This window comes from Cyanistes caeruleus, chromosome 9 (genome assembly GCF_971803275.1).
Source record: "Cyanistes caeruleus chromosome 9, bCyaCae1.hap1.1, whole genome shotgun sequence".
Lineage (NCBI taxonomy): Eukaryota > Metazoa > Chordata > Aves > Passeriformes > Paridae > Cyanistes > Cyanistes caeruleus.
The window spans coordinates 26,500,529-26,527,013 of record NC_141709.1 but is presented as its reverse complement, the minus strand read 5'-3'; the positions used below and the strand labels follow the sequence as shown (position 1 = coordinate 26,527,013).

The 26,485-nt window shown below is 41.2% G+C and overlaps 2 protein-coding genes across 5 annotated transcripts in view; one reads left to right on the top strand and one right to left on the bottom strand.

Moving 5' to 3' along the window:
- The window catches only part of CMPK1 (cytidine/uridine monophosphate kinase 1), a 15,062-nt gene extending 7,569 nt beyond the window's left edge, over nt 1–7,493 (bottom strand). The window contains exon 1 of the mRNA XM_023932462.2: nt 6,931–7,493. Coding sequence (XP_023788230.2) covers nt 6,931–7,005 — 75 coding nt within the window. The 5' untranslated portion in view covers nt 7,006–7,493. The remainder of the gene's footprint in view (nt 1–6,930) is intronic.
- Nucleotides 7,420–26,485, top strand: STIL (STIL centriolar assembly protein). 4 transcript variants are annotated; one of them, XM_023932463.2, is made up of 16 exons: nt 7,420–7,813; nt 8,856–8,963; nt 9,293–9,408; nt 9,531–9,718; nt 10,676–10,923; nt 11,746–11,829; nt 11,943–12,029; nt 13,677–13,824; nt 14,966–15,075; nt 15,869–15,983; nt 16,773–17,822; nt 19,124–19,289; nt 20,005–20,230; nt 22,109–22,301; nt 22,895–23,148; nt 24,969–26,485. In XM_023932463.2, exons 2-16 carry the CDS (start codon nt 8,872–8,874, stop codon nt 25,783–25,785), a joined length of 3,894 nt encoding a protein of 1,297 aa, XP_023788231.2. In that variant the 5' UTR covers nt 7,420–7,813; nt 8,856–8,871; the 3' UTR covers nt 25,786–26,485. The 4 variants fall into 4 exon arrangements, with proteins under 4 accessions (XP_023788231.2, XP_086697985.1, XP_086697986.1 ...); XM_086841859.1 differs by having other exon boundaries at nt 7,510–7,813; nt 8,886–8,963; XM_086841860.1 differs by having other exon boundaries at nt 7,576–8,205; nt 8,886–8,963.

The window sequence follows — 26,485 nt, the reverse complement described above, 5'->3', positions numbered from 1 at the left end:
GTGAAGGAAAAGCTTCACAGACATCCTCTGTAAGCTCACTGTACTCTTGCTTTAATGTACATTGCATTTGGATATGCCTAACTAATTGCAAATCTAAATATTTATAACCTAAAGAAGTCATAAACCAGAATAAATTGTTCCTTATAAGCAAGTAACATTACTCTGCTGAATGCTAAATTAACACGTAGTTCTTCTTGCTAAAGTTATAGAATAAGGATTTTTTCTAACATCAGGTTTCTACAAAGGAAAAAACTGGAGAAAAATATAATCCCTTAGGTTTTAGAGGATTACCAAACCATTTAATTTTCCTTGGCATTTCCCTTTTCATGCATGAAAACGAAATCAAGTCAGCCGATTTTTGGAATTCTCCATCTTTTGCAACAGCAAACTAAAGTAGTTTTTAACGGCTGAACTGGAAAGTAAAAGACAGAAGTGTTTTAAACTGCTGTTGTACAAATAGACTTGTTTGAGATGATAATAAATTATTTTCAAGACTAACCCTCAGAATGGCTTAACCAGGCAATAAGAAAAACAAACCTCTCCTTCAGGGGCAAAACATCTATTTGTTAACTGTACTGAGCCAAGAGCCAAAGAAAACACGCGGGTTTAAACAATGCAAACAAGGGGGGGATAACAGCTTGGCTGCTGCTCCACACACAGAAGGCTTCAGAGACGTGGTGCTCACACTACCCTTGCCAATTTTCATCAAGGTGCTCAGGGCATAAAGTTTTCTTTCATTTTAGATCATAGAACCCCTAGCAAGCATCCTGAACCGGAGCAAATCATCGCAGCGCCAAGGGCTCGCAGAAGAGACTGTGATACAACTGCGTAAAACACGGGCTGAAACGCTCTCAGGTCTTGACAAGGTCTGCCTTGTGGCAGCAGGACTTCCCAGCAGTGCCAAGCACATCCTGATGCAATCCCCAGAATGTGACTCGATGCCATTCCCACCTAATCCTTCTCTGCAATCAAAAAGGGAGCAGGACCGTGATTGCCAAACAATGAAAAAAGCATTTTCCCCAGCTCTTATACATAATGTCAGTCTGAAAGGACGACTTGAAAAAAAAATTAGGTAAAAACATATTTCCAAATACTTGGATTCCAAGCAGCTAAAATCTAGAGAGATTTTGGTATTGCAGAGAATAAAACAGAAAATATAGAATTAACTATTCTAAAATGTATTTCAGAGATAATATTTTCTGCTATGCTGTCAGACTGGTGTGATCTAGAAGAAAAAAAAGATTAAATCTGTAAGTTACTATTACACAAGTTCTCATTATTACACAAGTAGTGCAAGCCCTTGGTGCTGTGAAGATTTGCTCCAATTCAGGACTATTGCTGAAGGTGTCTCTCACCTAAAATAAAAGAAAATTTTGTGCCCCAAACACCTTGATTAAAACTGGCAAGAGTAGTGTGAGCACCATATCTACTTATTACACAAGTTCTCATTATTTTTAAAACCATTATTTTGAAGTATGAGTCTCCAAATATAACTTACAAAACTCAACAATAAACGAAAAAGTGCTGTCTTCAGCACCACTTGAGACATCCTCCTCTTTCACTTTAAAAAAATAAAACATAAAAATAATTTTTAAAAAATTCCCAGTGAAATGGAAAGGCAAGCTCAAGTTTCCATCATTTCCATCACAGCAGCAGTGGATAGAACAGATCAGAATAGCACTTGCTGTTTGCCTCTGCCTGGTCAGCCAGTCCCCACACTGCAGGACACACAAGCTGAGTGCTCCACATCTCAAATTCCACCCCAAGACTGAAGCCTTCCTGGGATACCCTTCCCTCCCCTGTCCTCCAGCCCTTCCAGCTTCCTTCTGTCAGCCGGGATTTGCAACTTTCACTCTGCAGACAGAACGAGCTTTGTTTTCAGTAAATACAATAATCAGATGCACAGAACTGGAAATCCATGAGTCACATCTGTGTCACACTAGAACCAGGCAGAGTCTTCCCAAGCAGTCTCGGGCAGTCAGGGAAGATCAGAGGTGTCAGGAAGGAGCAGAGGTGTCAGGAAGGAGCAGAGGTGTCGGGAAGGAGCAGAGGTGTGCGGCAGCTGAAGCTGGGACTCCTTCCACAGCCCCTTCCGAGGGGCAAGAGGTTTATTTCTGATTCAGCCCTGGCTGTCCTGCAACACATCTCCCCACTAAACACACAGCTTGAGACTTCCTTAAGAGAGCAGAAGCCAAGAAGCATGAGAAACACAAATTACTGCTTTGACCTTGACTCCTATCTTGGCTTATCATTGTTAGTTTGAAAATGAAAGTCACAGGGCTTAAGATTAAAACAAGTAAAATAAAAACTTTTATTGCCCTAGTTCTGACCTGTCTTTTCTTGAGCAGCCTTAATAAACAAGCAAAATTTGCTACATACACCATTCATACTTAAAATAAAAATAGAACTGTGCAAAGCCTGCAGCCTTTGGGGTTTTTTTAACCTAGAAAGCTTTTGTCTGTCCCGGAATTAAAACTTTGGGGTACAGACTATAATGCAGTAATAGACCTTCTGTCTGCTTATTCAAATTTTAAAAATTGAAGACATTTTCTTAGTTTGAAACACATTCTTGTCTCTGGGAAACAAAAACAAGCAAAACCCCACAACAGCAAATCAAAACACTCAATGGAGATTCCACTGACAGAGCTTCCAAGGGAGAGGGGGGCAAACAGAGTACCCAGGGTGCTTCAGGAGCATTGACTCAGTACAAGGCACCCAGTATGTTCAGGAAAGTCCAAAATTTAATGCCTAGTGTTCTACAAAATGGAAATGTTCAGGGATGAATCCTCAAGGGGTAGATTTAAACACTCACCCTGTTTTTTAATAAAAAGCTCCAAAGTCCAGAAATATAAATTTATATTCTAAAAATCAACCATGAGAACTTAAAGCTAAGTAGAATACTAATACATGACACTCATTAAAGAGATTTCAGAAGCTGAGTTTAACACAAACAATTTAAACCCTGTTTTTATTTCAAGGAAGTTAACGCTGTATCTCAGCAGACTTCTAGAAGGCAATTAACACATGACAGCAAAACTAAATCCTCTGCTACTTTTAGAGGAGCATTTCTGATACAATGAATTCTTCTTTGCATTGTTCCCTTCACCCTAGGAAATCTCCTTATCATATATCCCAAAGCAACTTAACAGCTTTTTCCATTTGGATATTAACTTATGCTCTTATAAAAACGAGAAGGCTCAGCATCCCACTTTGAGGAATTAATATTAGATTTAACCACAAACATACAGGATAGGGATGTGGTGGAGGTGAATTATATTTTAGGTACACAGAGAGAAATGTCTTGCATCCCAAATCTCTACAGATCACCTTGCCAAAACAAACTGACAAAAAAGTACAACTCAAATCTTTCTTGGAATAAAGACAAACAATTTAGTTATTATTCTTCCCACCAACCAAAGAGCTTTTCATCTCAGGCAGAGGTTATAAGGATTTAAAATTTAAGTACAAGAAAGCATATTTTGTGCAGATTTGCAGAATGCATTTCTCTTTCCCTTGACTTTACCATAATGATTTTATACACAAAGTTCAAAAGTCAGCAATAAAACACATTTCATTATCTCACAGTCACAGAAGATACACTGTGGAAAGCATGAAGGTTATTGCAAAAACCTGCATTCAAATGACATCATTCAACTATAGCTCAAATATTCTCCATCACATGACAGCTACGCAACAGTCCCAGATGATGGCAAGCTCTACCTAACAAAGCTGTGGAAGGTTTCAGGAGTTAATCTGCAGAGCTGGAAGGGAGAGGATAAGAACTTAAGAGGGAATTCTGCTTCATCCCTCTGTACATAGGAGGAACTGCTCCAGAACAGCAGCAGTTCTGCTGCATTTGCATTTCCCTGACAATTCTGTGTCTGTGGAACACACAGGAGTCGAGTCTTTCCTCTGTATCAGAGAAAAGCAGCCTGGTTCAGCTGTCTCATCCACCCTTATCTGTGGAGATAAAGAATCCTAATCACTTACCCACTGCTCCCTTTCTTACATTGTGTCAATACCCATTTCCACTTGTTATTAGGTCTTCTTTCCTCAAGTAATTTCTCCATTTGTGTCCAAATTTGGCATGAATACATGCTTTCTCCACATTCAGGGACTCCAGCACACACACATTGAGCAGTTATGATTTAGGCTAGTACTTAACAAATACATATTTCACCCACAACATGGGATACTCATCTCCCTTTTTTGGGAATGTAAAGCACAGTCAGCAAAAAAATTACAGCACTTCTTTGAGAAATCATTCCCAGGTACTAAGTACATAATATCCCCTTTACTCTACAAAACACAGACGCCCTTGGTTTTTAATAAAAATGGTTTGATGCTAAATTCATACAAATGCTCACCTCAGCCAAATGAGATTTCTTCCACATGTGATGTGCTCTGTCCCAAATCTCCAGTATGAATAGCAACCAAGACATATTTATAGCTCATACTGACTTTTTGTTCTGCACAACCTTCAGCTCTACAGCAAGATACTGGGTCAGATTCATTCCAAATGCAAACTAATATTATTCCATCCATTTACAACAACGATGAATGAGGTTTATTATTACTCAACTACAGCCCCCTTTTCCCTGTGGCAAACTGCCAACAGGGTTTAAAATACAAATAAAAATACACTTTCAACCCAAAGACAGCATTGACTGCACATTGGCTGTTCACTCACCTGCAGCAGGGCTCTCTGAGGGCTGCCAGGGGCCACATTGAGAATTTGTGCTTAGAAAAGCTGCTGCTCTCCAGTACAGTACTCCAGTACTCTGCTGTGTTTCCCCCACACTTCCCTGTTCACATGCCCTTTTTCTAAACTTTTCCAGCACACTTGCATCAGTCCAACTGTTCTTTAAACTACCTCAGACCCTCTCTGCCTCCCAGTTTAGCCAGTGACTCTCATGGAGATGTCTGAGCCAGCAGGAAGGTTGTCCTTTGCATTCAACAGGTCTGAGGGCTTTCTACTGTCAGCTCACTGACTTCAATAAACTTCTTTCCATGTAGTGAACAGGATTAGCAGAATTAAAGCAAACTTGCATTTATTTGAATTTGGATTTCCCTTTCCAGGCTTAGAGAAGAAAATAAATACTGCACAAGCAAGGTTATTCTGTTTTCCTTTCTAGCTGGAAATACGATTTGAGTAGCAGTGGCCCATTGGAACTCCTCCTAATAAAGTGGTCTTTATCCAATTATATCAGCCTATCCAGCCATAGGCATTTGTCCTCCTAAACACAGGCCAGCAGCCACACAAGGTACTTCAGCCCTGAGGCTACACTATTGGTTTGGTGAAAACCTTAATGACAGACTACCAAGGTCCCTCTATAGTTTAAGCTCATTTGTTTGCTACTTTTGACCTTACCAAAAAGGCTTTATGAGCACTGTGAACCTTCCATCCCACAATTTAATTTAATGAATATGCTGGTTTGAATGCGAGTCTGTAATTTGAGGTTTAAATCCTTCAGAACTAAAGTCATAACGGCATTTTTTAGTCTGGACCAAATTCACTTAACTTAGTTATACAGCACTGAGGTCTGTGTTGTAACAGCAGTGTGGATAAACTGTAACAGCACACCCAGGGTACCACCAGAACAGAGGACACACAACGTGTCTGTTCCAGGAGTTTTGGAGTTCTTTCCCACCAAAAGTTTGAGGAACATGGGCATCAACATCAACACAGCTCTTAACCATTTCTTTCAGTGAAGGTATGGATAAGCTTTGATCCTAAATGGCTTTTAATAAGAAAAGTACATACAACAGCTCAGTAAAAAAAAAAAAAAAAGGATAAAAGAGTTGTTTCAAATCCAATGTCCACACATTTGGAAGCATTCAGCCCTAACTACTTCCACAATTATCCACCTTGGGTACAGTGTAATCACCCCTGAGGTTTTTGGTGTTTAAAAGGACAGTACTACACCGTGTATCATCCACTGTTCTTTCTTGGATATGTGTTGTCTCAAAAGACTGGAAAAAATGAAAATTTGATAATATAACTGAAAGTTTAGTCAAATTATACTGTCAGTCTTGGGCTCCTTAAAAGAAAGAACAAGATGAACGATCTATGGGATCAGCAGATCCTTTGACCTCTATCATGTTGTGTCACAGAAAACAGAATTTCTTTCTATTTTTAACATATTACTTCCACAACTTACTGAGATGGCACTGGGTCAAAAAGCCAACACACTGCAATGTCCGCTGTACCAGCTGTAACATTTATGGGACAGGCCTCAGGAGACATGGACCTTGATCCATTTGGAGTACACGTATTCCCAATGGCTATCAGACACCTCACCTCCTCTGCCAGGCCACAATTCCGGCTGCCTGAGCATGCGGGTGGCAGCTCCGCAGCCACCTACGTGGCCGTGCAGACGTGTAGGGAGCCACCCACTCGGGACGGGCTGAGGGACTGGCCCGGCAGGGCAGCACCGCCCGGGCAGCCGGCAGCCTCCCCAGGGCCGCTGTCCTGCCAAGGCACAGCGGAGCTCCCGGCCGAAACTGGAGCAGCCTCCAGACCACAAGGGGATGTAAAAAATCCCAGTGGTGTCCCCAGGGTGGCCGCCGGCGCAGGCAGACCCACCGGCAGACTGTGATCCCGCAGGGCTGAGGGAAAAGGCAGGAGAAGGGAAAAGCCTAGGCGGCCTGACAGGGGCTGGAAGGGGAACGGAGGGGCTGCAGTGGGGGCTGCCCCACCACTTCACCCACTAAAGGGGAGATGTCGGTCAGTCATTCTATATTTATCGCCTCGAAGGGGTGAGGAATGGATGGAGGCTCGACAAGAGACCAGACCGAAAGGTTCCTCCACCGAGCAGAGCGGGACACGACCCCCAAGAGTCCACCCCAAAGCGGGTCACGGACCCCACAGGGGGATCCTACAACTCTCAGGTGGCCAGACCGCGCAGTCCCGCACCCCTTCCACCTCACCTCCACGATGCGAGCGCACTGCGTCCCCTTGCCCGCCCCGGGCCCGCCGAGGACGAAGACGACGACGGGCTTCATGAGGAGAAGGAGGCGGCGGCGTTGCAGCAGCAGGACAGCGGCGGCGGGGCGGCGGCCGTGGGGCGGCCGAAGGGCAGGCGGGAGTGGCGGAGCCGAGGCCGGGACTGTGACCGGGGCTGTGACTGTGGCACCGCTGCCGCCGTGCTGTCCCCGCGGAGGGAAAGTGCTTCCGGGTCCCGGGCGGGGCGGGGCGGGCACGTGTGCGCGGGGCTGCCAGCGGCGGCTCTGCTGGGACTCACGGTCCCGGGCCCCGGCTGGGGAAGGCCGAGACCGGCGCGGCGCTCCAGCGGGCCCGGGCGTATCGGCTCATTGCTCGCCCCGCCACAGCCCTTTCCGGCCTGGCTCGGCTCGGCCCAGCGGCAGCGGCCCCGCTGCCATGGCAACGCCGCCGCATCGCCGAACTGCGTCTGCGCGCTCCCCGCCCTCTGGCATTTTTAAACCCCCTGCGCGCGCGCTGGCGGTTGGTTTCCCAGGGGCGCGCTCTGATTGGCCGAGCGAGCCGTACCCCGCCGCGCGCCGATTGGGCCGAGGCGGGCGGAGGGGGCGGGTTCTGCGCTCTGATTGGTCGGCGGGGATTGAGGGCGGCCGGGGCCGCTGAAGGCGCCGGGGCAGGCGGGACGCGGCGGGAGCGGTGGTGCTGGAGTTGGAGCCCGCGGTGTCCCCGGCGCCGCTTCTCCCTCACGGCCGCTGCCCGGCAGAGCCGGCGGTTGTAGCGGGCGCGCCCCGCCCCACGCCGGGGAGCGGGAGAAGAAGAGAGGGCAGAGCTGTGGCCCTGCCCGGACCCCGTTCGGCCCGGCCCGGATCTGAGGTACCGCTCGGCGCCGGGAGGGCCCGTATCGCCCCAGCCCCGCTGGGCACGCCGCGCCCAGTGCCCCTCTGCGACTGCGGCTCTGCGTATAAAGAGCTGAGGGGGGAGAGGGGGTGGGCTTCTGCTTAGTGCTTGTCAAGTTGGAACAGTGGGGCTTTAAAAGAATTTTCCCTTTTACAGACTATAAGTTTGAGGCTTATTTGGGTAATTGGCTTTTAAGGGGAATTAATTAACTGCCGCTGGAAGCATTAGAGGTGGCTGAGTTCCTTGGAGGGCTGCTTTATAAATAAAGTTCATTCCTGGCAAGTTGAAATGCAGAGGAAACACCTTTGCTTGGCAAAGTTTCATGCTTGAGATAACTACAGAGAGACTTCTGGCTTGTTTGTTGAAAGGTATTTGCCAAATTATATGGGCTGTCAATTGTTTTGTATGTTGCTTTCTTTAGTCACCTCAAAAAAATCTAATCCTGCTCGTGTAAATAAGTTAATATCATTGCATGCTTATTTCTCCAGGGCTCTTAGAAGTCTGACTGCAAGTTTTGCACTGTACTATTTGAGTTAAGCCAAAGCTTTGTTTCAGAAGTCTTCAAAGTTTAAGTGGTTTGAATGCTCACTTAAAATACCAAGACTAAACAGGTCTTTGGGAAGCTGATCTAGTGTTAAATTTGCTAGATCATATTTTTTGTGCTATGGGAGTCTCTAATTAGTGATGACTCTTTCTCACTAAACTATATCCAAGCAGCTTTTCCTTAAGCTTAATCTGCAAGCTTGTATTTTGGCCATCGTATCTTCCAAGCTTCCACAAAGAAACTGTCAGGTGGACAATTAAGGTTTTGTGTTGATTTTGTAACTCTGACAACGTCGTAGGACAAAGTTTCTGCTTTGTTGGCCTGGACTTGAAGCAAAAAAAGTACCAACAGATTATGTATCCTATTTCTTGGTTTTCTTACTGTGTCATGCCTTTGTTCCTTCTTTGAAACATTGTAACATAACTATGTCCCATAATATTTTAATTTTTTTTTAAATCTCTGTGATTTTCCCAGATTTGTTCACAAAAGGATGGTCCCTTTCAGTTTCCCTCTGTCTAGGTGTGCACTTTGGGACCCCATCCCCATGGGCGATGTCATTGGCGCACATGTCACCTATTACAGGTATCAGTAACCTTTTTGGGGAAGCTAAGGGTTAAATTAAATTATGGGTTGTGTGATGCAAAGCCTCATTTTGTCTTGTGATTCTGTCCTATGACAAGGTGCAAAGGAAAAGGAAGCAGTGTGTTTGTTATAAGCATATAGGGATTTTCACTGGAAAGATTTCAGTTTCCGTTCCTTTCCTTTGTGTAACAGTCCAGTGGCTTGAAGGTGCTTCACTCTAAAGTAACTTAATTTTATTATGTTTTCTTCCCATATGAATAAGTGATACTTCTTAAAAACAATCATTAAAAATAATTTGTGGCTTAAACTTGCATATTGTTTATTTTTAGAAACCCCAAACTATCTCTGGTGGAGAAAACCTTGCGGCTTGCCTATCGCCATGCTAAGCAGAATGAAAAGAAATCATTTTCCTGTTTTTTGCTTGGGACCCTGGCAGTAGATGAAGGTAATTCTAAACATGAGGTAGACAAGCAGCATTGCTGCTGAGGTAGACAGGTTGAGTAAGCTGCTAAGCAGCCTGAGTTGTTGCTCTTGGACTCTAACTTAATTTATTTATTTATTTTGAAGATGGGGAAGGCATAACGCTAACAATAGATCGCTTTGATCCTGGCCGAGAGGTTGCTGGTGGATCGGGCAAAATTCCAACTGCAGCCCTTCCTGGAGACTTTCTGATTCCATGTACAGTTAATGCCTGGGGACCTTGTTCAGATAATATAATAGTGCACAGTGTTGATGATATCAGCTTGGCTTTCAAGGTAAGCAGCTCTTAGCAGCTTTTGGGTCTCTTAAGCAGTGAACTGTATGCCAGGCAGGACACTGGACGTGCACAGAGCTTGATTCCAGCACAGCAAGGCTATGGCTGAAGCAAGACTATGTAGTTAATTGTGTGAAATGAGCTGCATGAGTGTCATTGGAAAGCGTATTTGGAACAGTTGAAATCAGTTAATCCTCACCGGTGTTTAAGGATCACAGTCTTAAATCCTGGATGAAAAATCTTGCTGAGTGAAGTTTTTCAGCTGGTCTAACCACCAAAACCAGCAAAACAAAAGCAATTGCAGGAAACTTATTTAAACAGAAGAAAACAGCTTATTTATCTTTTTCTCCCTCAAAGTTGTCATTAATCAGTTGCAATGTTTAGGCACTTGTTGAGGTGTTGCTAGGCAAGTGGCCCGCCCAAAAACGTATAAAGCCCTATGCAGGTTAGCAGCCATAGCTGAAGTGTGTGCTCTGCTGTAGACATGTAATCTACTAAATACGCTTTCCATTCCTGTAGACTTTTTCCTGTAGTTGTTGTAGTGTATCTTTTATACTGATTAAGCCTGCTTCAGATCTGATCTGTCCCATTGTAATATATCCAGATGTTAAATTACATATTTCTTGAATACAAGAAAGAAAACTTTGACAAATTAGCTTGAGCCCTTTAGTTGTCTGTTATATTAATTTTCATATAATTGAAGTAACCCCACGTTTTCTAATGCATCATGAAACATTGCTAAGGTGTACACAGCTAATTTTCAAGTGTATTCTGCATTATTCATTATATTCAGTAGAGCAGTGACCTTTGGAGACCTGGGTTAATGGCTTTTTGTGTAGTACCTACTGCAATAGTAGCTGTGATCAATGATTTGAGTTCCCAGTGTCATACATCTTAAATCATGGTAATCATATGAAAATAATTTGGTGTATTTAACTCTTTTTTTTTTTCCTTCTAGGGTCTGTGGCAGAGTCTGTGCAGTAAAGAATCTCTGGATCTTTCTAAACTGCTCACTGTTAGAGCTCACATTGTTTTCACAGAAAACCTGGATACTCTGTACTTTAATTTCCACTGGGCTTCTCTTACTCTGGCGAATATTTTGGAATACACCCCTGTGAAGTCTGTCCCAATTATTCCAACAGCCCTAGCAAGAAATTTGAACAGTCCTATGAATATTGCACAAGTTCAAGGAACTTACAAATGTGGGTAAGTAAAGGGTGAGGCTAAAGCTGTCAAAGTTGCCTGTCAGTTTCTTGCCTTTTCTAAATGAGGTGGGTAGGAGAGACCTCAACTGTATTTTGCCTTTTAGTAAAATAACTGGCATTAAAATGGCATGTCTTCTGGCCTTGGAAATGTATTAAAAGTTATGAACAAAAAACAAGAAATGGGGTGGAGCAAAAGTAGGAGTTCTTGCTTTTGGTTTCAGTGTAAGGATCTACCTACTGGGGCAGGAGTTAACTAACCTCTAGTTGACATAATAAATATAAACAGCTTCCAGCTTTGTAAACATTATTAGTGCTTGTCCTACAATGAAAATCAGGTGAATGCAAAGCTTTTTTTTTTGTTAATTGTGCTTCTGAGATGGTATTGGGGAGTCATCATTCTGAGTGGCAACAAATTTAGTAGGATGAACTAAGGATAGATCAGGGAAATAATTTAAAGCAACTGAATGTTATTTTATTTGGACAGGGTCATTATGAATGCCTCTCTGAAAGTTACTCTTCAAATTTGACATGACTTGTACTTCAGGATTTGTTATGAACACTAATTCTAGTATTCACTAAAATACTACAAATAGTACTAAATCATTTTTGTCAATAATAACTCTTTGATATGCAGGGAATTGCTGGAAAGCTGGGGAGTTGCTGTTAAGTGTGTGGAATAAGGGTAGTTTTGATTTTTTGTTTTATTTTCCCTAAATTTCTTTTCTTGCGGTATTTTCTAAACTTGTACTTGTCTCTTCAGGATTTTTTTTCTGAAAAACTGCCTTCCAAAATACTAAAAAACCCAACTTTTGTTTTCTTTCAGCTACCTTACTATGGACCAAACACGGAAATTGCTTTTGCTGCTTGAGTCTGATCCCAAGGCTTATGCTCTGCCTTTAGTTGGAGTGTAAGTGTTTGTCCAGATTAATGCACACACAGATTTGAGATGTATCTGAGGGATAAACCGCAAAAATTTGGTAACAGAACTGTCTCTAATTAGATTTTTTGTCTTACTTCTAGTTGGCTGAGTGGAGTTACACATATCTGTAGTCCTCAAGTCTGGGCCTGTTGCTTGCGGTATTTGTTCAGTTCTTCAATTCAGGAAAGGCAAGTCACTTTTATAGGTAAAACATAGAAGCTATTGGCTGCTTAAAAAAATGTTCCACAGAAATGCATGACAGCATGGGCTCTGCTCTAAGATATTTGAGGAAATTCTGTGATTTATATGTTGCATAGAAGTAAGGCTGTCTGGTTTAAGCGTTCTTTTTGGTTTTGGCTTCTGCACAAAAGTTTTCTGTGGCTGAAATGTTGGAAAGCGGAGCTCATATCTCAAAGTCAGAAGAGGGTAAACATTAATATCATTAAGGTCACTGCATTTTAGTTTAAATAAGAAGCCGCAAGCAGGAAACAGTAGTTTGAACAGTGGTGGGGTTTTGGTTTTGAACTTTTCTTAGGGGTATTTTCTTTGAGCTAAGTTTTCTTCCTGATTGTGCCTGACCAACATATTGAAGCATTTGGATTGGCAGCTTATGGTGTCCTGTTAAGACTTCCTGTTAAATGTTCAGATTTAAGACTCTTTGCATTCTGAGGTGTTTTTTCATTGTGATATTAGTGGACAATCATTCCTCATTGTCTGCATCTTTTCACTTATAACATTTGCCGTGTTCTCTTTGTATGGAGCTGGGAGAGAGTTCAGGTGTTTATAGTTTGAAACTGCACCTCAGGTTGAGGTTCTAAAATGTGTTGTATGCATAAGCACTTCTGATTGACCACACTTGTTTTTAAATTATGAAATTTAACATTTGCCACGTTTGGTTTGAATTACAGATGTCTGTAATTACAAAATAGACTTCTTTCCCTTAACAACTGAAATATGTCTAAACACAGATAAGAGACCAATTAGATTATTAGATAGCCAAGTTGGATGCTTGACTCTCATTAACTTTCACTGATGCCATCGTGGAAGTGGATTAGGGAGATTTGATGAACCATGCAAACAGCATTAACCCCTGCTGCTAACTGCTTAATCTGTGCATCATACATTTTTAACTCATTAAGCTGTTATTGTAATTATGAAGTTGCATGAATGTGTTTTTTAGGCATCCTGTTTCTACTGCTTTTTCTATCACATATTATTAAATGAAAAAGCAAACAAATAACCCCACAAAAAAGCATGTTTCAAGTACTATAAAAAGAAAAGCTGTTCTGAAAGTAGTGATACCTTTTCCTGGAAACACATATTGTTGTCATTATCCTTGAACTTGTGTTAAATGCTGATTATTGTTACTCTCTATACTCAACTTGTAGAAAAAAAACTTGCAATATCATTTTCCTTAAAAAAACATCTTTTTGCTAATGAATGTTTTTTGAATGTTTAGGGATAGCCAAGTCACTAAGTGTCTTTATAATGCATCTTCAACTGAAAACTAAAAAGAAAATAAAATACAGTATCTTCTTACAGATGTTTTCTTCTGTGTTATGTTTGAGCTCTTCCTGACATTCATTTAAAGTTCTAAGTGATTGTAGAAGTTTGAAATACAAAGGGGATGGATTATTCCAACTTCTCTGCTTTTCTTTGATCTTGAATGTGGCTACAGTCATAAATCCATCTCCACTATCTATAGCTCAGCACCACTCAGAATGCTGTGATTCACCAGTTTGCTAAATTGTGGGAAAATTTGCTCACTGTATTAGAAATCTAAGGGCCTTCTTCATGTTTAAGTTGTTTAAAGGTTTGTTTTTCTTCTAATTTAGAGTTTTTTCAGAATCTGGGAGTTTTCTTATTGTGCTTTATTCATTGACACACAAGGAACCGGAATTTTATGAATGTGTTCCATGCAGTGGGCAGACTGAGCTGGGGTTTCAGATCCTAACTTGTCATGAAACAGTTCACCTCTTCAAAGTAAGTGTCTTGCTTTCCTCCTGCATCATGGTACTTCAAAATTTGCCTTAAAAGAGTCATTATGATGTGATCCAAATGGATCTGCAGTGTTTGAACATGATGTAGTTCTATACAGTTGCTTTTTCCTAGGGACTACTGTAAATTGTTTGTCCCTCAAACTGAGAAATTACTTCCAAAGTTAGCACTGCTCACTTTTCTAATAGCATTAAGGCTCTGTCTTTTAAGTATACTGTGCTGTGTTGTACTTGATTGGTGTTCCTTCCTGCTAGTGACCTTCTGGCCTTATGAGCAGAGACTCAGACTTCCTACAGCATTTGTTACTCTGGTGTGCTGTGTTCACCTTGGCCACATCTAATGCCTGCTCTGGGTGATGCTTGCTGGAGAGCAAAGCTGCGTGTCATGCTTTGCTTGAAGTTGAATGCAGAAAGGAATTCAGAGGTTACCAATTTTATCACAGTTTCATCAATGGCAAATTTCATCTTTGTGCAGAGTAACTCTCTGAAAGAATATGATGGTACAAGTCTGGAAGATGACTACTAAGGTTTGAGGAAGTTCTAGGAATTCTTAGTTCCTAGAATTCCTTAGTTCCTGTTTTCCTAGGCTTGTGCAGAACCTGAAGCTGTCTTGTTAATTTGTTCAGTAGATGCTGCTATGCTCTGTCAGAGAAGCAGTGAGTGTAATGTGGGTGCCATGCTGTGTACTCAGTTCTCTTCCCAACTGAATTTCCTTGTTCAGGCCATCTTCTACCTTTAGCCTAGGAACAACTTGGCTTTCTGAAGATGGTCTTTCCACAGAAGCTCACTTCTGTTGTCTCCAGGAGTTGCCCAGCTGTGGTGTGTAGAACAGTACAGGAACATTTGCTGTTTCCTGTAGTGGTGGCAGTCCTGGAGGAGTATCTGAGCAGTTACAGTGAGGAAGCATCTGCTCATGACTATAATTAGCCCAACTACTTTGCAGGGGAACAGTGCTCAACAGGAAGGGAGGTTGCCTGCTTCCTTGTAGTGGTGAAAAATTTGAAAATAGAGGACAAGCAGCAAATAATCATATAAATGTCCTTAAAGCTGTTTCTTTGGGAGTAGTACTTCAATGACTGGAAGTTTGAAGGTTTTGTGCTTCACAAATATGAATCATTTCATTCCAGAATGTTGAATCATCAGACAAAAGCCCTATGCAGTTTGAGTTGAGTGCAGAAAACCAAAATGCAGAAACTGAGTTCTTCAGCAGAATTTGCAAGAAACTTCCAATCAAAAGGTAAATCTCTCAGATGCCATTTATATGCAAAAGTGAAATATTTATTGGATGAGGTTTTTGATCTGTTCTGTGCTATGTGTCAGTTTAGCTGTGCATACATTCTCTTGCATTAAAATCTGTATGTGCTTTTGTTTATTCCTAGAGTTAATATTTTTCAACTAAGGTGGTCAAGCTGACTCTATTCCAAAAAAGCCAACTGGGTACTGGGGGTTTTAATTTATACAGTGGATGTTTCTAAAAAGGCTTCCTCGCTGATGAGGCTTAGTTTGCTCTATTAAGCTTTAAGTGAGATCTGTCCTTTGAAGCAAATCTCTAATTCAAATATACTTAAGTCAGAAAAAATTCCTTTTTTTCTTCCCACTTTTCAGAGCTCCAAGACCTGGATAGGTTGAAACTTAGTCATTTTTGAGAACCTGGCTTATCCATCAAATTTTTATATATGACTAGAAAATAGCCTTTATTTTCCTTTAAACAATATTAAAATCTTTACTGTAGCACCTCCTATCTTTTTACTACAAACCAGTGCTTTGCTGTTGGAAAGTGACACTTAAAAGGCGTGTTTGTGTGATGCTGTGGGGAGGAAGGATTTGTATGTTCTTGCCCAAAACCAGCATTTGTATATTCATTGTTTCATCTTAGAACTGTTTGCTGCTAACCAGGGAGAAGATGAATAGCAGCTGCTTCTTAGAAAAATGATGCACTGTATATGACACATTAAAAAACATGAAGTGTTGTGTTACCGCTGCCTAATCTGACAACCAAACATTTTTACTTTGATTTATTTTGGTTTTAGTTCTCCCCAAGGCTCTTCACCCAGCAAGCTGTCAGCAAGTGATCATGACTCTGGTGTGGAAGATGAGGATTTATCCCCCAGACCAATTCCAAGTCCTCATCCAGTGAGTCAACAGGTAACTACATAAATAGTTGCTCCAGGTAGCTCAGATGTGATGCTTAGAGCAGTAAAACTCATTGTAAGGGAACTGGGGAGTGTAAAGCTTCTCTCTCAGAGTGCTAGCAGGGGAAAACAGAATTGAAGAAATGAACCAAGAGTTCATTTCTCTAGTTAACTTCTCTAGTTAACCTGCCATTTTTCAAGGATTCTAGACACTTTGATTCCTGTGATTCCTATGATTTCAGAACATAGAGGGTATTAGAGGTCTCAGTGTTGTTGGATAGAAGAGCTGTAGTGTCTAAAACACAGACAGCAAGCTCTTGTGTTTTCTTATTTCATTTACCCAAAAGATCTGCTGCTCTGTCCTTTTTTTACTGAAGTATGTACAAATATAAATACCAGCCCTTGTACAGCACTAGTCTAGAAAGATGTGATAATTGTCTATAAAATATGTTCTATTGAAGCTGTCTCCTGGATCTAAGAATAGTAAGAGGGTCCACCTCTAGTAGGGGAATATCCATATTCTGAAATGTACTTCCAAATGACATGGAGCATTCATTTGGCAGACATGGTCATTACACTATATATATGAAAGCAGTTTTCCTTTCAGAATGATCCTAGGGATATTGCTGCTTTTTCTGGATTCTCCAGTCTTTTTAGGAATGTGTTTAACATGTGGTTGGCTTGGAGTTGATAATCAGCATGTATTGATTTTAAATAAAAACATTTTCTTTGAGGAAATTCTGCATTCAGAGAGTAGACAATGTTTTAAAATTATCATATGTGTGTGTAATTGTACCTTCAGGTTACCAGAATTTTTCCTTCAGTGCCAGAGCTGTCGCTTATTTTGGATGGGAGTTTCATAGAATCAGGGCAATCATCTAAGCCTCTGGGGACTTCAAGTGCTAAAAGTCCACCCCCAGTGCCGAATCAGCCTATTAAAAAGAAGTGGTGCATGAGATCTACATGTCACCCCAGCCAGCACTCTGAAGATAGGCAGAACTCTCCTGCTAATATGGGAGATTCCTCTTTGAGACAATTACCAAATCCTATACACCAGAAAATTCCAGCTACAATGCCTTGTAGAGGAAATCAAGCTCTACTACAGCAGCAGGTGCAGTGTAAGAAGACTTCCCCTCAATCAAGGAAGAGTTCAGGATCATCTTCTCCTTCAACCCCTTGTAGTGGGCCTTCCCCAGATACATCTGTGCACCACCCCAGAAAACCACTGGAGAAACTTGTATTAAATCCTGAAAGTGTCACACCACAGGGAGAGCCTCCAGTTCGGAGAACGTCAATATCTGGTTCCAAGCTTCCTGCTGTTACACAGCCAGTCCTGCACAACTCTGCTTTGTCAACACAGAGCTGCAGACAACCACCAGACCTGCAGGTGCCAGTTCAGGTTCCACCTTCCTGTCCAGCATGCAGCTGTCAGTGTCCTTCTTCTCTCCAGTATAATCCCATAAACTCATGGCAAGGAATTGGTAAAATGAGCCCCAAACATGGAGCGGAGATCCAATCGGAGATGGCTCAGCAAAATCCTTGTGCAATGTTCCATCAGAATATAATTTGCCCAAATGTTTGCTGCAACCCAGGATATACCACAAGCAGCCCTATAAACATGAGATATCCTGGGAAAACAGGGAGCTGTTCTCTTGACAGTGGCTTATCACCTGGAGTAAGGATGCCATCGAGTGTGAGCCCCTCGAGTCCGCAGTGCTGTGCGGCCCACTCCCCATGCCTGCACTCGCCTGCTCCTGCAGCAGCATCAGATAATGGAATGATGGGATTATCTCCAGATGCATACCGGCTTCTTACCGAGCAGGACAGACAACTCAAATTACTTCAAGCTCAGGTTTGTGGAAATGGCAGCTTTCTCCTCTGCCCTCTCTGTGATCATGCTTTGATAGTTCCCCTGCCAAAGGAATTAAATTAATTGTTGTCTATCTGTGTTGGAACAAGGGAGCCTGTCATACCAGCTGCAGTCTGGACATGGAAAGGGGACTCAATTAGCTGTACCAATTGGTGTCCATTTAAAAATTATTTGACTTACGTCTCATTAAATTTTGCAGTTAATTTTGTGGTAGTTCCATAGCATGAAGGTTTCTTTTTAGCTGACTGTTTGCAATACAAACTGATGCACTTTCTGTATAAATGCTTTTCTACTTATATGCTTGTCTGTGTAAAAAAAAGAAAAAAAAATGTTGCATAGGCTTTAGGCTTTGGAATTACTGTAAACATACAGATGAAGCACAGAATGTTCTCATACATTGCTTTTTCTGCCTTCAAACCTGCAGCTCTCTGAGCTGTTGCTTTGAAAACTTCAACTGTCTGCATCGATTCCTGATTTATCAGGTCTTTGCTGTGCTAGAAAACTAGACTTTGGAGGTCTTGCTGTGTTCTGTTGCCTCACCAGGTTAAGTTTCTTCAAAATACCAGCCCCTTGATCAACCTGCTGGCCCTGTATTTTGCAGGGTATGATTTGAGGCTAAAGAGACAGAGTTTAAATTTTGCTGCTGGTGATGAGTAATACAAACAGGAAAGTTTGCAATACTTGATGTAGAAAATTGCAGCTGGAATTTGGTTTTGGTGTAGTTCCTGTATGTAAAGTCAAGGTCCCAAAGTATGGGCTGTGTGTGAGGGAAAAACCCCTCCTTACTGCAGCCTTCACTGTTTCTGTATTTCTCCCTGGAGCTGCAAACTAATCGGTGAACAGAGTGGATGAAAATCCTAGAGAGAAGATTGCCTGGCAACCTTAATTTTATCATTTAATTGCTTAGCTTTGTAATTAATACAAAGTTAGTGTAGGGACAGTTGGCATATAAATGCTTGGCTGGTAAGTCGGTTAATAGGCTTTGTATGTGAATGAAAGGGAAGGAATACTTCCAGCAAGTGTGGTGCAAATAGGCTTTACCCAAGTTGTCTTGGTGCTGCCTCTGCCAGTGTGCTCAAAGATCTTTGCTAGCTCTGCCAACATTAAAATTGGTGTTTTGATTTACGCTGTGCGCACTGCTGAGAGCTGGAAGGTGTTCAGACCGCTGTGGCAGCACAGCCTGCATTTGAATCCAGATCTTAGCAGAACCCAATTAATTCACTTTTGCCTATTATAGCTTATATTTTATTGTGCAGATCCTAACTTTGTGATGACTGTTACAGATCCAACGCTTACTGGAAGCACAGGCTCGCCAGGCGGGTTCCTCGGAGGCAGCAGCAGCCAGCCAGGCTATGCAGCCGGAGAAGCCAGGGGACCTTGTTTCCATGGAAACACAGACCTCACCGAGATCACACAAGAGGAAAAGTGTGAGCGTTGCTGTGAGCACAGGTAACGCTTCCTTCTTTTAAAACAGACTGGCACCACTTTTTCTGGATGTTTCTGTGGTTTGTTTGGGCATGGAGGAAATGTTTTGCAGAAATGCTGAAGCTGTGCAAACATGCACCAAGTTTAGGCTGGAGTTACTTTTGGCTTTGATTGCCATCACTGAAAGAATTACTTTTCCAATTGCTTTAGAAAGGTGTTCTATTTAAAGTAGTGTCTTGTTGAAACATAACTCCACTTTTTTTTTTTTTAGTACACTGTTTTGAAAAGTAATAATTTCTGTGCCATATGATATTCCAATAAATATATTATTGATGTTATTTGTGAATTGTGCATGAAGAGGAGATTGTATTTGCTTTAATTTAGGCAAGTTATGCAGCTGTATCTGTACAGCTGCATATTAACATATTGCTTCCTATTAAATCCATGGAAATGTTGTGGTTAGTCTGGAGTAGACTTTGAAACAGGCTCAAGGTCAATGCATTAATATGATTTAATACAATAATTTATTTTCATCAAGTATACTTTGGAAGAAACTAGGACTTGAACAATGTTTTGGCAACTTTTAGCTGATTTACACTGTAAATTACTTTTGAAATGGTAAAAGAAACATGAATGGGAGAAAATTATTCCTCTAATTCCTCTAGCTATACAAAGCCAAAAGGTCTCAGAAGACAGTAATGACTCTTCCTAAATAGTTAAATCTCTAATTTTGTTCTAGGTGCTAGTTTATTTTGGAATACAGCCTCAGAAAAACAAGACAACTCCATACAACAAGGGAAAAAGGAAGATGGAGAAATTTCTAAGGAGGACATACGCATTTCAATTAATGCTGAACAAGATGCAAGTAATACAAGTATTGCTTCTTCCTTAAGGGTGGTGGACATGCCCAGCTTTGTAGAGAGTATTCGCCTTGTGGAAGAAGGAACTAATCAGAACACTCCCCAGTAAGTAACAGAAACACCCTGTGCTCACATAATGTGCTGAACTGCCTTATGTAAGTTATTACTTCTGTAATATTTTTTTCTTTGGGAGTTATAAATAGTCTGACTTCAGCTGTTGTGTTCTCTCCTTTCTTTATTTTTTTTAATTATGCTTTGAATTGTACAGCTCACCAAAACACAGCTGCCTTTGGAGTCTGCATTTATCAGTTGTGCAGGTTTAGCTCACCTAGCTATCAGCAGCAGATGATGGCAAAAACCTGTAACTTGCAAAAGCATGCACTGTGCTGGCAGCATTCTTTTCTTACCTCAAACCCTGACTGGAAAAGAGGTGCTGCTGTACTCAGTTGTTTCCTTACAGTGGCTTTTCCTTGTCAGCATTCAGAACCCTTCCCATTCTGAGGGGGCTTGGGATGAGGAGTTTATGATTATGATTATGTTCCCTGAATTTCTCTTTATTTTATTCCTGGTTACTTTGTGTGTGGTGCATGCAGATACTGACTTCACTGCTGTTAATTCAATTATTTTTAAGCTCAGTTTCTTTTTAGTGCAATGACTAATCTCAGACTAATTTGGGAAGTGGTTTTAAAATTATTTTAATTATCTATATGGATGCTGTTTCTATGTAGGAATAGCTCAACAATTTAGCACTTTAGTGATCTAATATTGCCTAAGCTTAGAAAGCCAAAGGAGGGGGAATACCCTTCCAGTTAAATTAGGTTCCTAAAATACTCATTGGGAAAAATGATGGTGATGGAGCTATAACTTAACTACTCATAGTCCTTGATTAAAGTACTGTCTGCAGACATACTCTGCTACCAGAAACATGGATTCAGATCAATCTTATGAACATCAGTTTTAGGATAATGCCATCTTAAGGTTCTCTTCAACTTGGATTCATAAACCGATAAAATAGCTGTAAAGTGTCTTCTAGTGAGGATATAGAGCATCACCCAGATTTCTTTGAGGAGAATGAGTGGAACATTTTTGGGAGTGGTGAATAATTGCTGGTGTAACAGTAGCTGATAACCTACATTGACTATCTGGTATGTCACGTGGTTTAAATCTTATCGCTTTCAACACAGGCAATTGATCAGTTGAGTTCTGAAATTCCCTTATCTTACACTTGTCTCCTCAGGAGAAACAGGAAGGGGGAGGAGGGTCGCTTGAGGATCTTCTTGGGATGATAGTAGTATTGATATGTCTGGTCTCCAAAGGCTTATGCAATGCACACACCAGCTGAGGGGGGTGCAGACTATTGTGTTATAACTCATTCAGTGTTTACCCTTTTTAGCCTTTATAGCTCTTCTTTCACATCTCTTGCTGAAAAATATTTCAACTATTTTTGTTTGTTTTGTCTGTGTTTGTTATCAGTTTGTGATACTCAGTGTGCATGTGTGTACTTGAACTGTCTCTGAGAAGTTCTTAAACTGCCACAGGAATCCCATGATAAGTTATGTACCTTGGTAAAAGCAGCTTTTTGAATAAGTCGTGTGTCAGAGCATACAGAAGATACTTGTTCCTGAAGGCTTATAAGTGAAATGCTGAAATATAAGTTCCAAATTGTTAATAACTTTCATTTGGTTTAAGTCATAAGAGTGTCCCTGAGTTTTGACCTTTTTCAAATCACCTTTTGAAAATCTAGTCAGGCTGTTACAGTTGCACTGTTGGAAGTCTATTTCCTCATTCCTCCAATGATTTTTGAGAGGAAGTGACTGCAGAAAAGAGCAAAGCCTCGAACAGCAGGCAAAACTAAAACCCGTTAGGAGCTGTTTGCAGTACTTGTTCTCTTCTGATGTTCATAAAAATATAAAGTATGTGTAATGATAATGATGCTTTTGCTTTTTCAAGGAAGTATGTAGCTATCTTGGTGTTCTCTTCCAGAACTGAAAACATTTCCCAAGCACTTGTTTGTGGTTCATCCTTGGAAGAAAGTGTCAGTGTGTCTTTACAGAAAGAGCCATCGGAGGGAGCCAGGAGCCAGGTGGTGGTAACAAGTGAGCAGAGCTCGGAGCCACCCACCTCGCTGCTGCCTCTGCAGCCCTCAGAGGAGCAGAAGCTTTACCAGGACTTACTGGTAACCTATGCACATTTTATATTCTGCACTGAATGTAGCGGTCAGAACAGCACCCTGCTGAAGTTATGATGTGGTATGGGCATGAATGAAAGCTGCATGTGGTTTTCAAATTCACATAGAGCTCTACAGAAGGCTCCAAGTTTGTGGTTCTTCAATTTTTTGAAAATGTCTAAGTGGTTATTTTCTCTTTCATGCATATATGGAGTACTTTCTACTATCTAATAAATAATAATTGTTTAATTCAAGGACATAAGCTGATAAGTTCCCAAATTAGTGGCCTTTAAAATAACACAGCATTTTACCTTTAAGTCCCTTAAAGGGCAGATATTTTAATCTTGAAGAATATCAGTATGTGATGTGTTTAAATTCAGAACAGACTCTTATAGAGAGCTTCAAGTGTAAGATGTTCAGTGTTTGACTACACTGCTGTGAGTTTAAGTGATTGCATCTGAACTGTATCTGAATTTGCCTTCTTTGTCAGAATAAGCTATTAATCCATCAAGTTGTATTTGAAGTTGTGTAAGTCAGGATTTTGGTATTTGACAGTCCCTGTATGTCATGATGTTTTTGCCATGTGCTCCCTTTTTCTGCAGGGCCAAGTAAACAACCTCTTAAAGACCTCAGAAGAGCAAGATCACTTGCCATTAAAATCAGGATTTGTTACTGATGATGGTCCTACGTATCAGGATATTGATGATAGAGCAGAAGTGGCTTCAGAGGCTGACACAGGAGGGGTGGACAAAGAGAGTGTCATTAGTGCCACACTCAGACAGCTGAGGAGTCTTGGAGTGACAGTGGACTCACCTGGCAGTATAAGGGAAAATACACACAAAGTGGAGAATGCCAGGTAAAATGCTGCTGGCTTTGAGTAGTAATGTGTAGATTCAACTTAAAATGAGGGCTTAGCTCAGTGAGTCAAGAGAAGACCCTATTCAGGCTACTGGGATTTGGCTGCACCTTGATCTACATTTCCTGCAAAACTGAAATGCTGGCTCCTGCTCTGGGCATTTCAGATAGGTTTAAGAGCTCTGCTAGCAAAATTTAAATTATTTAAATATAACACAAGTAGCTCTTGCTGTTAGAGCATGTGGTGATTCTTAAAGCATTGTGCATGCAATTCCTTGGACTAGCAAGGAAGCTATGGGCAATTCTTTGGTCCAAGTATTCCAGAGCAACTCTGAACTTGGGAGACTGAACATTAAGCAACTGTGTGTTTTGTCATTGCTACTTAACCCCTGTCTTGCACTTTACCAGTATATGTGAAATCGTTATTGTGGCTTTGGTATCTAATCAAAACTGGTTCTGTCTTAATTGCTTGTTACTGTGGGTACTGTGCCTCAAGTAGAAAAAGTGCTGGGGAGGGAAACAGCCTTGTTAAAACAGAGGAAGGAACAGAGAAATAACTTCTGAAGGAGGGTTTTTAGGCACAGGAATTTACTTGTATAGCTGTGTAGGCATAGGCTGACTGCCTGGTACAGCTTCACTTTCATCTTTATTGTCTTCTTGATCCTAGTGTGTAGCTGTTATGTAAACAAAAAAATCTAACTACCTCCAAATAAATCTTCTCTTCAATCAAAAGCTGTTTCCAGTCATAGAGCTTCTAACCTCTTTTCTCTCCTTTTGACTTGTGTTTTATTGGGTGTTATTCTGGAATTTCTGGACTACCTTCCTGGCTGTAGTCTGTCAGTGTTCTTTTAATGTCAATAACATGCTAACATGTGAACCCATAAGGCAAAACTGGAACTCTTGGGGTTTTTTTCTTCAAACTTGGGGAGTGGGGTGGAGTTCTTCCTTCTGCCACTTTCAAGACTGATAAACAATTCTGAGAAAAGAGCTACAGCTCAGTAGAGAAGGAAACAACAGTACAGCTCCATAGCATGATAAGTGGTTGTTGTTGTACTGAGCCAGTTTATTCTCCATGAGCAAACTTCAGAACTTGTGCTCAGTGAAATAGGAGGCCTCTTAATTCTTACTTGATATGAGGAGCTTGGGTTTGTGAACTAATATATGATGTGTGAACTAAATGCAATAGTTTACAACTATTACTGGTGTACCAGAGCTTGTTCTTTCAGTCCTCAAACACTATACATATATATACATATAGTGTTTATATATATGTATGTATATATACACAAGAAATTGCTGCAGCAGAACAAATTGATGTTTCCCATTTGAAGATATTTCAAAAACTAAAACCTTTTAGGCTTCTGGAAAGAGATGCTATGTCAGAGTTTCTGTAAAAGTCTTGGAACTGCTATGCATTGGGAAAGATGTTCTTGGTCTCAGTCCTTTGGGCTGTATTTGGAGCTATAAAATTTGGGCTGTATGGTAGAATTCAGTTGTAGGGTCAGACACACAAAATGTTACATTCACTGGTGAAAAAAGAACAAGAGCTCATACTTGCTTGAAAACCAAAACCAGCTCTGTAACCTGCTAGAGATGGGTGGTTCCTCATATGAGAATACTGTGTATTGAAGAAGGGAATATCATCCATCCTCTGACAGTGTTTGGCTACTGTGGGTGTGAGGTTTTCAGTATGTGCAGTTATGATTTCAGTCCCAATGGAGCTATGTTCAGAAGAAAGGAGAAATCAGTACAATAAGCAAAACTGGGAGATTGACACTTTTCCTGTAATACTAAGGTTAACTTTTTGATGTTTTATTTCAGCATCTTGGCGTGCATAAGTCCTGAAGCAGTGGTGCCTGGATTAAATTCCATGTCACTTGCCAATGTCAGCATGTGTCCCAACGTTGTTGATCTGAGCATGGAAGCAAACGCCATAGCACTGAAGTATCTCAGTGAAAATCAGTTATCCCAACTGTCTCTCAGTCGCTCTCAAAATCCTCTCGGAGATTTTGCCTTCCAAGACATCTTGCAAACAAATGTGGACAAGAGCATGGTGGGCCTGAGTTTAATTTCACCCAACAATATGTCTTTTGCAACCAAGAAGTACATGAAGCGGTATGGGCTGATACAGGGCAATGACAGCAGCGAAGATGAAGAGGAGCTGCAGGCTCAAGATGGCAATTTTGGCATTGTCAAAAGCAAAAGCATGCCAGAAAAAAACTGTACCCCTGTGTTGGACAGCTTCAGCCACCAGACTGAATTACCTAAAAGAATGGATGGAAGACTTCCCATTCACCTAAAAAGCCACAGCAGAGAGTTGACTACTAATGCTTCTCCACCAGAATTAGACAGCCCTGTGTTAAGAAATATTACAAATGAAATTTTTCCTCCCAGAACAGATCAAGCAGATGAAAACTCACTTCAGTTCCTAAATGATTTAAAATCAAAAACCAGATTGTTACCTGGGAGAGTTGAATTCACCGAACAACCCGTCAGGAAAGACGAAGGAGATACTCGGGCCTTCCGTGGAAATCTGCATACTCCAACTCTTGAAATGTTAAACCAATCAAATAGCATAAATTCTGTTGGCACCATTCTTGATGTGAAACAGCTCAGGCAATTACCAAAGCTGTTCTGAACATCCCCTGAGATAGCTGCAACCACTGCTTCAAATCAGAGAGACCTCTTTGTAAAAGACTACAGGAAACCACGGATTGAGCTCTCTTTGAAGAGGTCACTCTGTTGTAGCAATGTAAAACTTGCAGAACTGAGTTTTCAGCCCAGCTCAGGGACAACCACCTCAAAGTGCCTGGCTGAGGCAGTGCTGATCAGCATAGACATGTGTGTGCACTTTTGTTTACAGTTAGGTGTGATTTTAAATCATATTGAAGGTGAATCAACCTGAGCCCAAGATGTACTTTTAATATAATTTTAACAGTGGTGATTACTTAAGTGTTCTGTTGACTTTTTAAAAACAGACTTTTCCATGTTTGTGCCAACTGTGAGCCAATGATAATGTGTGTGGCAGAGCAGGGGTAACAGAGCTAAAGCACTAATTTCTAGAAGTTTGCTGAAATGGTTGGATTACTGTGTGGGGGTTGTGTCTGTGGGGAAGTGAAGTATAACTTTGGCTTTACTTTGCATAAAACTATTTTGAATTCAGCCGAAATGGCACATGTATGTAACTCTCTGTATCATGAAATCTTTGAAGGAAAAGGGGGAAAGCTGGCACTTTTAAACCTTGTAATTTTTTTTTTTCACTTCTATGTTTTCTATTTATTTAAAATTACATACTGGTCATAAAGGTTAAAGGTTCCATTAAAAAATATTAATCTTCA